Genomic DNA, 15,542 nt, shown 5'->3' with positions numbered 1-15,542 from the left:
TATCATGATGGGATTTATACTGACTTTATTTTGTTAATTTATTTTTTAGTTGAAAAAACTTTTTATTGTGGCTACTAGAAATTTTAAAATATTACATATGTGGTTCATATTATATAGTTTTTGTTTCTTCAAGTTTTATTGACATATAATTGGCATAAAAATGTTGACTAACATTATTTTTTAGATAAGTATGATTGTCAGTGATTTTTATATCATCATTATTAAATTTCAGCTCTCTAATTATTGAATTTTCTTATACGATGTTCATTTGGGCACAGTGTAAGTTGAATATTTTCGGTTACATTATTACTCTTGACATCTCCTAATTGGATCTTACAGGATTATCACTAACTCTAAATTTGAACTTTAAAAATGGAATTTGAATTTCAAAGGAATTTTTTTTTTGTCTTAAGAAAATGTCTGAAAAGAAATAATTTATGTTTGTGTGTGTGTTTTTGTCCCATTCTGCAGAAGCTGTTTTCCTTGGGTGCAGGAGATAGACAGCTGATCCAGACTCCTTTGCATGATAGTCTTCCTGTCACAGGCACTAGCGTGGCTCTCCTGTTTCAGCAGTTGGGTATGTCTTTGCTCCCATTGGCAGTGTCCTCTTGTGGATTTTTTTTTAAGCTCACATTGCCTAACATGAATCAGGAGAATTAAAAGCTAATGATTAAATACCTAATATATAAAATATATAATTATGTGGGTTCTAATCTTAAATGGTATTTATTCTTTTTTCAAAATTTTTAACTCTAGGGCGGCCCCTGTGGCGCAGCGGTTTAGCGCCGCCTGCAGCCTGGGGTGTGATCCTGGAGGCCCGGGATCGAATCCCACGTCGGGCTCCCTGCATGGAGCCTGCTTCTCCCTCTGCCTGTCTCTCTGCCTCTCTCTCTCTCTCTCTGTGTCTCTATGAATAAATAAATAAAAATCTTTTAAAAAAATTTGTTTGAACTCTGGCCTCTTTTACTCTGGAATCAATTAGACTATAGAAAATAGGCAGATTTTCTTTATGCTTTGAAGATGAATAGATAGTCTATTTTGCTTTTCCTTAGATGAATTACTTTTGTAGAAACCTCGTCAGATGGAACAAAAAGTCCTGTCCTTCTAATCCATCATCTGGATCAGGACTTTATCTCTGATTTTATAGCAATGGCAAGGTTGAAGAACTGCAGGGAGGACACCAGAAAGTGCACTCTGTCCATTGGACAGCTTGTACTTCATTTAAGGGATAGTATAACTTTAAAGTAAAGACGTTTCTAATCAGGGCTGCCAGAGAATCCCATTTACTTTCCCTCTTACTTGTGCTTTGTATGTGCTGGAATAGGAGTGTCCTGTTCTCTTTGAGTCTCATGTTTGTCAATGTTCTTCATCTGTCTTTGTCTTTTTTTAAGTTTTGTTGAAACCTTCCTTTACCTAGGGCTCACATTCTTTTCCATGAAATTATTAGCTCCTTACACAAAACTTCTACCCTCTTGTTTCCCTTCTGTCTCATGTTGAATTTTGCTTCTTGCTTAGCTCTGTAATTTGTCACTCCTTTTTCATTAATGGCCTCATCCTTATTTTTCTGTTATGACTTCAGTTGTCAAATTTAGAAAGCCTCAAAAGAAATTAATGTAAATATACAGAGTTTTAGCGTATCCTAATAAAGATTAATGGTGATACTATTCCCAAAGTAGTAGTTTTTCCCCCATTACGTCTGCTTCCCTTCAGGAGTTCAAACACTAAAATGTAACTTATTCCTTCTTCTCTCCCCTCTGAAATCTTCTACTACTCACTGCGTCATTTCAGTTAAGTCCTAATTTAAAACTATTTTTTTCTTAATGTGTGAAATAGATAATCTCTCCCTGGTGGCACTTAATTATCTAAAGACTATTTTGTTGATTAAATACTCTTTCCATAACTTTTAGAAAAATTTTAGGGGGTTCATGGACTTTTTGCAGCCTGTCCATGGTCCGTACTAACCATTGCCTTAGTTGATTTTAGCCAAGCACTATTCACATGACTTTTTTTACTTTTAGAAGAGACTGTATACCCCTCCACAAATAAAATAATCTACCTTTTAACTTAATGGGTGTTTTATAAACCTCTTATATTTTTGTGTTTTTACAACAATTTGACAAGGGGGAAGGGAAGGGATATTACTGGCATTTAGTGCCCAGGACTAGGGAAATTAAATATCTCTTGTTCATGATGTATATGCACCAGAAGGGTTTTTACCTCAGTAACATTGGTACCACTCCCACTGAGAAAAATTACTGTAGATAAAATATAAATTTGTAAAACCAAACCTCTCTTTATAAGGGTGGTCTATATAATTTAGACTAACCTTCTTAACAATGACTACTAGAAAAGCTACATAAATATAAACATCATCTTCTTGAAAGCATCAGAAGCAGTAAAGATGCCAAAACGATGGTCCAAGAAAAGGAGGAAACCTAGAGAAGTGAGCCAGACATTTGGAACCAGTTTTTCCCAGAGCATCTGCTGATTTTGGAAGAAATAAGTGAAAAGCTGATCACAGCACTGTTGGTATCCCATAGGGAGAGAGAAAACCGAGTTCAGGTTTTACCAAGGGAAATTTCTCTATAAGGCTCTCATGCTTTGATTTGGGATTACAAAGGATGACAGCCTAGGAATGAGTGAATCACAAGTAGACGAGGTCCACACAAAGTCCCTTGAGGAACTGAAGTGGAACTTAAAATCCTTTCAGTTCCTAGAAATGGATTATCATGATCTTTGATGTTACTGTCTCTAGCCATATAGTACAAGCAAAAGTAAATTCCTCTCTGGAGGGGATCCCTGGGTGTCTCAGCAGTTTAGCCTCTGCCTTTGGCTCAGGGTGTGATCCTGGAGTCCCTGGATCGAGTCTCGCATTGGGCTCCCTGCATGGAGCCTGCTTCTCCCTCTGCCTGCGTCTCTGCCCCGCCCCCCCCCCCCAATCTCTCATGAGTAAATAAATCTTAAAAAAAAATTTTCCTCTCTGGAACAAGATAACCATATTCTAGGCCTTCACTTCTCTAAAGAATGTCTACAAGATCAAATCAATAAATAATCACTCAATCAAAAATAACCAGAAATATGAGGACTAATCCTATATGAAAGAAATACAGAAGAAACCATAGATAATGTAAAAACCCACAGGGTCACCAGAAGATAGTTACCAGATTCACATATTAAAATAATTGTACTTAAGGGCACCTGGGTGGCTCAGTTTGTTGTATCTACCTTTGGCTCAGATCATGATCTCAGGGTCCTGGGATCAAGTCCATGTCCAGCTCCCTGCTCAGCAGGGAGTCTGCTTCTCCTTCTCCCTTGACCACTCTCTCTCCCCCTGCCCTTGCTCTCTCTCTGTATCTCTCAAATAAATAAATAAAATATTTAAAAAAGACAATTGTGCTTAAAATACTGAAGGAGATAAACAGTCAAGAGTGAGAATTTGGGGAGTGACATCCACAAGATGGCAGAATAAGTCCTACTCCTTTTGCTTCCACAGAAACATTGCTTTAACAATAGTATACTGACCAAAATACCTTTATGAGAATTCCAGAATCCAGCTAAAAATTTGCAATACCCCAGATGATCACAAAGCTGAGAACAGACACATTAAAATGGGTAAGAAGAGCAATTTCGCTTTACTCAGCCTCTCCCACATGCCTGCAGAACTCAGCGCTGAGAGGGGATACCTCAGCTTGCAGCTTCTCCTTGGGGGAGGGGAAAGGAGAAAAATGGAGTATGCATTCAATTTTCCAGCTCTATGGAGGGCTGCCTGAGGGTCAGACTGTCTCACCTCATTCGGAATACTGACAGGATTGGCATAGTTTGGATGCCAATGAGAACAAAGAAGAATTAAGGGTAGCTTGCTGTACCATCACTGCCTGTTGCAGCTGAGAGAAGGGGCAAAACTTGGGGCATATCCCTTGGGAGGGAGGGAGGGAGAGGAAAAATAGCATTCCAGCTTTTCAGAGAGCTGCCTGAATATTGGCAAAGTTGTAGAGGAATTGTAAATTTAATTCACTGCTGATGAGAATGTGAATTAGAGCCCAGTTTAACTTTCTATGAAAGTTAAATAAACCAAATAATCCAGCCATCCCATTCCTAAGCCTTTCACTCCATTTACCTAAGGAAAATGATAGCATTGTCCATAAAACACTTGTATATGAATGTTCATATACACTTTTTTATAATAGTAAAAGCTGGGCAAGATCAGTGTCCATCAATGGCAGTGGATAATGGTGATGGTAATGGATAAATAATCTCTCATATATTAAGACTACTATTAAGAATACTAGTTAGCAATACAAAGTAATGAATTATTGATACATGCTACAGCATGGATTAATTTGAAAATAATTATGCTAAATTTAAAAAAGCCATACACAAAAGAATGCATATTGTGTGATTTGGTTTCTATAAAGTTCTAGAAAATTCAGTCAAATCTCTAGTATTAGAAACAGGTCCCTTGCTACCCTGGGGGTGTGAAGAGAGGGATTACAAAGAGATATGAGGGAACTTTGGGATGTTTGTGTTCATTATCTTGATTGTGGTGATGGTGTACAGTGTGTGTATATATATATACACACACACACACACATATGTGTATACACACACACATATATATATACACATACACACATATATATATGTTAAAATACCTCAAATTATACAAGTGAATTGAAAACATATATTCAGTGCCTGGGTGGCTCAGTTGGTTAAGCATCTGCCTTCGGCTCAGATCATGATCCCAGAGTCCTGGAATTGGGTCCTAAGTCAGGCTTCCTATTCAGTGAGGAGCCTGCATCTCCCTCTCCCTCTGTCCATCCTCCTGCTTGTACTCTCTTGCTCTTTCTCTCAAATAAATAAAATATTAAAAAAGGGGAAATGTATAAAAATGTTTATTCATACAAAAACTTGTACATGAATATTCATAGCAGTATTATTCATAATAGCCAAAAAATGGAAACAAACCAAATGCCCATCAATGCATAAATGAATAAACAAATGGTGATATATCTGCATAATGGAATAATATTCAGTTATAAAAAGGAATGAATTGTTGATATATGCTACAAATGGACAAATCTTGAAAACATGTGAAGTGAAAGAAGTAATACTTAAAAGGACATATATTTTATGATTCCATTTATAAGAAATGTCTACAATAGGCAAATCCATGGGGATAGGAAGCAGATTAGTGATTGCCAGGAGCTAGGGGGAAGGGACAATGGACTGACTGATGAGAATGGAGTTTCTCTTCGGGTCATGAAATTGTTTCAGAGTTAGAGACTGGTGATGGTTTTACAGCTTGTAGCTGTATTACACACCACTGAATTATACACTTTTTTTTTTTTTTTTAAGATTTCATTTATTTACTCATGAGAGACAGAGAGAGGCAGTGACATAGGCAGAGGGAAAAGCAGGCTCCCTGTAGGGAGCCTGATACAGGACTTGAACCCACAACCCTGGGATCACAACCTGAGCCAAGGGCAAATTTTCAACCACTGAGCCACCCAGGTGCCCCTGAACTGTATACTTTATAAGGGTGAGTTTTATGGTATATGAGTTATATCTCAATAAAGAAAAAAAACCTATTAGGGCCTTGTCAAAGCAATTCAGGAGCCACCTTGAAGAGATTTGTGATTGATCTATGGTGGTATAATTTGAGCTTCATAAATGGTGATAATTTAAAAAGAAATTTTTAAAAAATTCATTCATGAGAGAGAGAGAGAGAAACGCAGAGACAGAGGGAGAAACTGGCTCCATGCAGGGAGCCCGACATGGGACTCAATCCTGGGTCTCCAGGATCAGGCCCTGGCCTGAAGGTAGTGCTAAACCGCTGAGCCACCCGTAAATGGTGATAATTGCAATTAGTTGAAACCCAGCAAATATTTTTATTTTTAAAATTTTTAAATCAAAAAGCTTTTTTTAAAGATTTATTTATTTATTTGAGAGAGAGAGAGAGCATGTATGGACAGGGGCAGAAGAAGAGGAAGAGAATCTCAAGTAGACTTCCCTGCTAAGTGCAGAGCCCAACATGGGGCTCAATTTCACAACCCTGCCTGAGATCATGACTGAACCAAAACCAAGAGTTGACACCTAACTGACTGACCCACCTAGGCACCCCTGGCAAATATTTTTAAATCTATGAATTCATAATAATATTAAATAAAAAATTATTGCCTTAGGATATGACAGGGAAATGATTTGTTATCATGAAAAGTGATCATAAAAGAATGAAACATTCTGTCTTTATGAACTGTAGCACAGGGTAACTCAATAGTAGATTTAGAAAATTATCTTTTTTTTGAAGTATCCTATCAAGGGCAGCCCGGGTGGCTCAGTCGTTTGGCACCACCTTCTGCCCGGGGCGTGATCCTGGAGACCCAGGATCGAGTTCCACATCAGGCTCCTTGCATGGAGTCTGCTTCTCCCTCTGCCTGTATTTTTGCCCCCCTACCCCATGTCTCAAATCAATCAATCAATCAATCAATCAATCTTAAAAAAAAAGTATCCTATCAGTAATTGATAAAAAATATAGTACTAGAACATCATCATTTTACAGTCTTTAGTAAATGAAGATCTGAGCATCAACAAGATTATCACAGGAAGAAAAACAAACAGATACATATCTAGCCTTGCCAAGCACTACCTGTAGTTTTGTCAGAGGGATTAAATCTGATTGCAGAAAACACAGAAGATAGGGGAACATATTGAACTATACAAGATTGCAATTGTCAAAATCTGGATTCTTAGAAAATATATATGTGTATACTGAAATATTATTCAACCATAAGAAAGAATGAAATCTTGCCATTTGCAACAACATAAATGGAGCTAGATAGAGTATATACTGCTAAGCAAAGTAAGTCAGAGAAGCCAAATACCATATGATTTACTTATATGTGGAATTTAAGAAAAAAACAAGCAAAAGGAAAGAGAAATACAGATTCTTAACTATAGAGAACAAACTGTTGTTACTAGAGGGGAGGAGGGTAGAGGGAGTGGGGGAAATTGTTGAAGGGGATTAAGAGTACTCTGATCATGATGAGCACTGAGTAATATATAGAATTGTTGAATGACTGTATTATACACCTGAAACTAATATTACACTGTATGTTAACTATACTGGAATTAAAATTTTTAAAAATCTGTATTTGCAGAAACTCTATTGGTCAAAGGTCCCAGATTCTTTAACAAATAAATTATAAAGAAAGGGATGCAGGAGTAGCCTCTAGATTAAAAGTGATTTAAAACATCCCAATTTTTATAGAGTGAGATTGAACTATAATATCTAGGAATGCACATGATAAAACTATAGGAAAAAATCAGGAAAATGGTTAATAGAATAAAGTCAAGATAAGGCTTACTTACGAGAATAGAAAGGTAGTTCTGATTGGGGGCTCATGGAAGGGGCCTTTAGGGTTGGTGGCAAAGTTCTCTTTCTCGACTTAAGTAGTGTGTGAAAGTTAATTCATTAAGCCATCCATTTTATTTGTATGGTTTTGTATATTTGTGTTTAATCTTTCAATAAAAATATATTTTTTGAAATTGATAAAACTAGAGTCCCCTGGGTAGCTTAGTCACTTAAGTGTCTGACTTAATTTTGACTCAGGTCATTATCTCAGGGTGCTGGGATCCAGCCTGGCCTTGGGCTCTGCACTCAGCACAGAGTCTGCTTATCCCTCTCCCTCTGCTCTTCCTCTCCAATCATGCATTCTCTCTCTCTCTCTCTCTCTCAAAGAAAGAAAGAAAGTCTTTTAACAAAAAACCTGACAAAGCTATTTTAATTCTTTCTGTGTATATAATTTTTTTTTTTTAAATATAGTGCTTAAACAAATTAGATATTTTATCCTCAGGTAACAGAAGGTCTAGAGGTAGGCAGGACAGGGCTGATATGTTTGATTCCCATATGTCTTCAGGGATAGTATGGAAATTCTACTCCATGCTTTTTTCCTATTTATTAATAAGAAGTTTTCCCTTATAAGACTGTGAGCTTTAAGAACTTCCTTATCTTATTATTCTGTGTGTCCTCTATATTTGGTATAATATCTTGGACTCAGAAGACATTAATATTTTCAGAATAATTGAGTGAATATATTAGCTATGAAGAAAATGACAATCATTATTTCATTAGAAGATGTTCTACATATGGATGAAATATGCCGGAACATATGATTATTAGTCATTTGAAGATCAAATTTCATTATTTAGTATCTAGTATGTTTAAGCTGAAATATCTTTTGCTTACATATTCAAAATTTAACTTTTTTAGGGAAAAAATAAGGAAAAGATAAGAAAGGGAAGGAGAAAGAAGGATGCCTCTAAAACAGCGTAGAGTTGTAGTTTCCAAAACATGTGGTACTGATAATTCTGACTAAAAGCATGTTCTTATCACCAGTCATTTTGGTTGGACTGTTGTTGAAGGCCATTATTAGACCATTATCAGAGTTCACTACCTGGGTTGGGGGTGAGATGGTGGTGGTGGATTTTATAAAGCACAGACAGGAAGCAGATAAACCTAAGATTCTTTGTAGCCTTGACCAGTTTTCCTGTGGAAGGTCTAAATGTAATGATAGCATTTCCTTGGTTCTTCTCTCCAAGGATTGTTAGATAATGAATTTGTTTTTCATAGCCTGAGATGTCTCTGTGTTTTCCTGAAATAGTTATGTGGACTTCTACCATCACCCCGTAATTTCCTGTCAATCACCTTCATCTCTTACTTGCCATCTTATTTACTTGTTCCCTGTTGTAGCTATGTGACCTATTTTTGTTTACCTGAAGATTTGTGTTTTAGGTGTGGAAAACTGTAGGGTTTTTTTGTTTTTATTTTTTTAATGTTAGTAGGATTGCCTTCACAGGACTGTTTTTTTTTTTTTGTCGAATCCATGGCTGTTTAACTCAAATGTCCCTCCTTAACTCAAATAATTTTGTGAAATTCTCATGACATGTTTTGCTGTATATGTTTAGCTATAATTTGTATTTTAACAGCAGATGCACTAGTTTTAGAAAACGTATTCCCCAGTTTTTACAGTATATTATTTATTAGACATTTTTAAAGTCATAAACTAAAATGATCTTGGGCCTTCAGCTATCATTACTCTATTTCCATAGTTAAACAGTAGTCTTATATCATCTGTACATATATGTTTTTCTCCAGTTTTGTTGAGGTATTATTGACACATTCCTTACTTACTTAAGTTTAAGGTTTACAAATGTGATGACTTGATACAAATATATATTGTGAAATGTTTACTACAGTAAGGTTAGTTAACACCTCTGTCCACTCACATAATTATGATTTTATATGTGTTTGCTGATACTATTTAAGATCTACTCTCTTAACAACTTTCAAGTATATAATTCAGTATTGTTAATCACTGTGTTGTACATTAGATCCCCCCAATTTATTCATCTTATACCTAGAATTTGTACCCTTTGGCCAGCATATCCCATTTCCCACACCTCTTAGCCCTTGGCAATCACCATTCTATTCTCTGTTTCTCTGAATTCAGCTTTTTTTGGATTCCACATATAAATGAGAACATAGAGCATTTGTCTTTCTCTGTCTGACTTGTTTCATTTAACTTAATGCCTATAATGTCTATCCGTGTTGTCACAAAAAAGGATTTTCTTCTTTTTTATGGCTTAATAACATTCCATTGTATTACACATGTTTTCTTTATTCATTCATCCCTTGATGGACTCTTAGGTTGTTTCCATGTCTTAGCTGTTATGAATAATGCTGTAATGAATATGGGAATGTAGATACCTCTTGGAGATAGGAATTTCATTTCTTTCGGATGTACAATCAGAAGTATGATTGATGGATCATATGGTAGCTCTATCTACCTGTTTATCTATTTCCTCAGATACCTCCATATTGTTTTCCATAAAACCTGCACCAATTTGTATTTGCACCTAGAGTGCTCACAGGATGCCTTTTTCCCCCCACCTTGCCAATACTTGTTATCCTTGTCTTTTTAGTAATCATTCTAACAAATGTAAGGTGATAACTCACTGTGATTTTGTTTTGCATTTCCCTGATAATTAGCGATGCTAAGCATCTTTTCATGGCATTCGTATGTCTTTGGAAAAATGTCTATTCAAGTCCTTTGCCCAGTTTTTATTTTATTTTATTTTATTTTATTTTATTTTATTATTTTATTTTATTTTAATTTTTAAGATTTTATTTATTTATTCATGAGAGACACACAGAGAGAGAAAGGCAGAGGCACAGGCAGAGGGAGAAGCAGGCTCCACGCAGGGAGCCCAACATGGGACTCCATCCCGAGGCTCCAGGATGAGGCCCTGGGCCAAAGGTGACTGCTGAGCCACCCGGGCTACCCTGCCCAGTTTTTAATGAGATAGGTGGTTTTTTGTTTGTTTTGCTATTAAGTTGTATACGTTCCTTATATATTTTAGATATTAATCTAATCTCTTATCAGATGATTTGCATATATTTTCACCTATTCTATAAGTTGCCATTTCATTTTGCTGATTTATTTCTTTTGCTGTGTAGAAACTTTTTATTTTGATATTGTCCCACTTGTTAATTTTTCTTTTGGTGTCACATTCAAAAAATCTTTGCCAAGACCAATGTAAAGGAGCTTTTCCTCTAGTAGTTTTATAGTTTGGGTTCTCAGTTTACGTATTTAATCCATTTAGACTTATTTTTTTTGTGCGTGATGTGAGATAGGGGCCCAATTTCATTGTTTTGCATGTGAGTATCCAGTTTTCCCAGCACCATTTATTGAAGAAATTATCTTTTCCTCATTGAATATTCCTGGCTTCTTTATCAAATATTTGTTGACCTTATATGTGTGAGTCTATTTCTATGATTTCATTTCTCTTCCATTGATCTCTGTGTTTGTTTATATGCCAGTATTATACTATTTCTATTACTATAGCTTTGTAATACAGTTTTAAATCAAGAATTGTGATGCTTACAGCTTTGTTGTTTCTCAGAATTTCTTTAGCTATTTGGGGTCTTTTATGGTTCCATATAAATTTTAGGATTTTTTTTTTTCTGTTTCTGTGAAAAATATCATTAGAATTTTGATAGAGATTGTATTGAATCCATAAGATGGTTTTGGGTAGTGTGAACATCTTAATATTAATTCTTCTGATTCATAAACACAGGATATTGTTCCATTTATTTGTGTCTTTTTTAGTTTCTTCTTTTTTTTTTTTTTTTAACTTTATTCATGAGACAGAGAGAGAAAGAGAGAGAGAATCAGAGACACAGGCAGAGGGAGAAGCAGGCTCCACGCACGGAGCCCAACACAGAACTCAATCCTGGGTCTCCAGGATCATGCCCTGGGCTGAAGGCGGCACTAAACTGCTGGGCCACCAGGGCTACCCCTTTAGTTTCTTTCATCAAAGTCTTGTGGGTTTTAACATAAAGATCTTTCATCTCTGTAGTTAAGTTTTAAAACATTTTTTAATTTAAATTCAATTTAGTTAATATATAGTGTATTATTAATTTCAAAAGTAGAATTTAGTGATTCATCAGTTACATATAATACTCAGTGCTCATTACATCAAGTGCCCTCCTTAATGCACATCAGCCAATTACCCCATGCACTTTCCTCCAGCAACCCTCAGTTTGTTTCCTATAGTTAAGACTCATCTTTCATGGTTTGCCTCCCTCTGTTTTTATCTAATTTTTTTTCTATCCCTTGCCCTACGTTCATCTGTTTTGTTTCTTAAGTTCCACATGTGAGTGAAATCATATGGTATTTATCCTTCTCTGAGGTATTTTGCTTAGCATAATACCCTCTAGTTCTATCCACATCATTGCAAATGGCGAGATTTCATTCTTTTTGATGGCTGAGTAATATTCCAGTGTGTGTGTGTGTGTGTGTGTGTGTGTGTGTGTGTACATACATACGTACCTATGTACATACAGCATCTTCTTTGTTCATTCACATGTCAATGGACATCTGGGCGCTTTTCCATATTTTGGCTATTGTGGACATTTATGCTGTAAACATTGGGTGCCTGTGCCCCTTTGAACCACTATATTTTTTTATCCTTTGGGTAAATACCTAGCAATGCAATTGCTGGGTCATAAGGTAGTTTTATTTTTAACTCTTTGGAGGAACCTCAGTATTGTTTTCCAGAGTGGCTGTACCAGTTCATATTCCCATCAACAGTGTAAGAGGTTTCCCCTTTTTCCACATCCTTGCCAAATTCTGTTGTTTCCTGAGTTGCTAATTTTAGTCATTCTGACTGGTGTGAGGTGGTATCACATTGTGGTTTTGAGTTGTATTTCCCTGATGCTGAACAATGTTGAGCATTTTTTCATGTGTCTCTTAGCCACTTGTCCATAAGTTTTTAATAATTTTTTATGCTATTGTGAGATTGTTTTCTCTATTTTTCAGATAGTTTTTTGTTAGTGAATAAAAAGGCATATGTTTTTTTTGTTTGTTGACTTTGTAGCCTGCAACTTATCTGAATTAGTTTATTAGTTCTAATAGCTCTTTGGTAGAGTCTTTAAAATTTTCTCTAGGGGCAGCCCTGGTGGCTTAGCGGTTTAGTGCTGCCTGCAGCCCGGGGTGTGATCCTGGGGACCCGGGATCGAGTCCCACGTCGGACTCCCTGCGTGGAGCCTGCTTCTCTCTCTGCCTGTGTGTCTCTCTCTCTCTCGCTCTGAATAAATAAATAAATAAATAAATGTTTTAAAAAAATAAAATTTTCTCTATATAAGATTATATCATCTGCAAATAGTGACAGTTTTATTTCTTCTTTTCTTATGTGGATGCTTTTTATTTTTTCTTCTTGCCTAATTGCTCTGATTAGGATTTCCAGGAATATATTGAATTGAATGGGAAGAGTGGGCACTCTTGTCTTATTCCTGATCTTACTAGGAAAACTTCAACCTGTTACCATTAATTAAGATGTTAACTGTGGACTTGTTGTATATAGCATTTATTATTTTGATGTACATTTCTTCTATACCCAATTTGTTGAGAATTTTTATCATGGAAGGATGTAGAATTTTGTCAAATGCTTTTTCTGCTCCTATTGAGATGATCATGTGATTTTTAAATCTTTCATTCTATTAATGTGGTATATCACATTGATTGATCCTAGGAATAAATCCGATTTGATGATTGTATATGATCTGTTTAATGTGATGCTGAATTCAGTTTGCAGGTATTTTATTGAGAATTTTTACAACTATTCATCAGGGATAGTAGCCTATAGTTTTCTTTTCTTACAGTGTCCTCACCTGGCTCTGTTATCAAGGTAAGGTCGGCCTTGTAAAATTAGTTTGAGAGTGTTCCCTCCTCTTCAATTTTTTTGAAAGTTTGAGAAGCATTAGTATTAATTCTTTAAATGTTTGGTAGAATTTACCAGTGAAATAGTCTAGTCCTCGACTGTTCTTTGTTGGGAAGTTTTGATTACTATTTCAATCTCCTTACTCATTATTGGTCTGTTCAGAATTTCTATTTCCTCATGATTCAGTCTTGGTGTAAACTTTTTATATGCGTACTTTCTTTTTGCTTACTCAAATTAACGTTAGCCAGTTTTTCAAGAACTATTATTAGGTCAGTATTTCTGTGTTGATTTATTGTCTCTAATACTAAATATCGATACTTTTAATAAAATTATTAAAATAAACAGAGCTTTTTCCTCAGTTTACCTTACATTTTTACTTTGTACATAAACATCCTTAAAATGTTGAATGTAGCTGTAACTTTCGATTCAGAAATCTTTTAATTTTAAATATTTTAATGGAAACATTTTGGTATTCTCTTTTGTCTTTCCCTGGAAAACCTTCTGTCTATAACACTATATAAATGACATTAACTTTTACAAGAATATAAAAAATAATTTATAGTCTTCAAATAGAAAGATGAAAAGATGCCAGAGGAAATAATGAAGGCTTAGGTGGTAGAAAATATTATTTTTACATGAACACCTTTATGAAGACTTTGATTGGTTAATTTATGAACCATATGATTAATGCATCAATTGTAGAATAATTTTTGTTTTTTTATGTTAAGAGTTTGAAATCTAGTGCCTTGGATCATGTTTATGTTTTAACTAATTTTTTCCAGCTCATTCATATGACATTATTTTTTGTTTTAGTCTTATTCTTAATTAAAATGGGAAAAAATTAAGTAGTAATTTTCATTCTAAATATATGTAGTTAAAGAAATAGTTGTAGAATTTGAACATATAAGTGTTTAGACCATTACTGTGAATGGCATATTGTGCTCTAAGTGGAAATGGGAAATTTAATGTTTTACTATATCTATGATTAATCATTTTTTGACAGTTTGAATATCAACTATTTTCTGTGGGGATTTGAAACAAATTAAATCTCCTCACTAATCTGTTCTGGAATACTTTTCTGAAGGAACTGCTTACCATTTGTACTCTACTCTGGAGACCAAAGGATCTCTTGGGACAACTGTTTCAATTTAATTTTTTTGTAATAAATAGCACAAAAAATAAACTTCCTCTAATGTCCACCTGCAGGAGTATTTTTTTTTTTTTATTCAATGGTTTATAAAACCAATACCATATGCCAGGTCTGTGCTAGTCACTAGTGATATAAAGATGAAACTATCACAGCCCCTTCTAGATATACTTTTAACCTAGTAGAGAAACATAACGTATTTTAAAGATTATATTACAGTATAATTAATGCAATACTAGAGGTACCAAGAGCTAAGATACCAAGAGATACCTTACTTGCTAGAAAAGAGGACAAAGGGATTACAGGCAGAAGGAAAAAGGTAAGTAATGGTATAGCACATAAAAGGTCTTCATAAAATTGTAAGAGGCTTGATAAAGCTTGAATATAGGGCTGTAGGAAGTAGTCAGATAAGTAAAATCATCACTTCTCTTTTGTAAATTAAAGATTAAAAGTTTATGCTAGTTTTGTAAAAGAACCATTTTTAAACTACCAGAGACTGACTGACAGTGACCAATTGAGAGCTTGTTAACTAATATACTACTCTTGCTGGATTAAACATAAAAAAGCATGTGATTGTTACATGATATAATTTGAGGACAGTTCAGAATAATCCTTATTCAAAACTATCTTCTCCCTTTTCCTTTTATGGTGCTTAAATGCTACTATTAAATAGTTATCTCTCTCTTTGTACTGTTATCTTTTAATGAATACCAATGCTCTGAGGCAAGACATCCACCAGGAAGTTGTCCTTCGTGGAGCACCTGGGTGGCTTAGTTGGGGTTAAGTGGCTGTTTTTGGCTCAGGACATAATCTTGGGATCCTGGGATTAGAGCCCCACTTAAAGCTCCCTGCTCAGCGCGGAGTCTGCTTCTTCTCCTTCTGTCCCTTCCTACCGCTCATGTGTGCTCTGTCTTTCTCAAATGAATAAATAAAGTCTTTTTTTAAAAAAGGAAAAAGAGTTGTCCTTCATTCTCACAAAATTCTCTTGTCTAAAATTTCATTTTGTTTTTAGCACTTAAAGATTAATATTCTTACAAAATATGGCTACTCTAGTATTGAAGTATGCAATTAACTAATGATGGCAGGGTAAATTACCCTCTTTTTCTGTGCCCTG

General features: G+C 35.2%; 1 protein-coding gene and 1 long non-coding RNA gene across 3 annotated transcripts in view; one reads left to right on the top strand and one right to left on the bottom strand.

Annotated features, from left to right (window-relative positions):
- The window catches only part of SBF2 (SET binding factor 2), a 454,973-nt gene that overhangs the window by 220,819 nt on the left and 218,612 nt on the right, over window positions 1-15,542 (top strand). For both annotated transcript variants that reach the window (XM_038569025.1, XM_038569026.1), the window contains exon 6: window positions 472-577. In XM_038569025.1, the coding sequence (XP_038424953.1) occupies window positions 472-577 (106 nt within the window). The remainder of the gene's footprint in view (window positions 1-471; window positions 578-15,542) is intronic.
- The window catches only part of LOC111091555, a 57,211-nt gene that overhangs the window by 14,626 nt on the left and 27,043 nt on the right, over window positions 1-15,542 (bottom strand). The window lies entirely within an intron of this gene.

This window comes from Canis lupus, chromosome 21 (genome assembly GCF_011100685.1).
Source record: "Canis lupus familiaris isolate Mischka breed German Shepherd chromosome 21, alternate assembly UU_Cfam_GSD_1.0, whole genome shotgun sequence".
Classification (NCBI taxonomy): Eukaryota; Metazoa; Chordata; class Mammalia; order Carnivora; family Canidae; genus Canis; species Canis lupus.
This window is presented reverse-complemented; position numbering and strand designations above follow the sequence as displayed.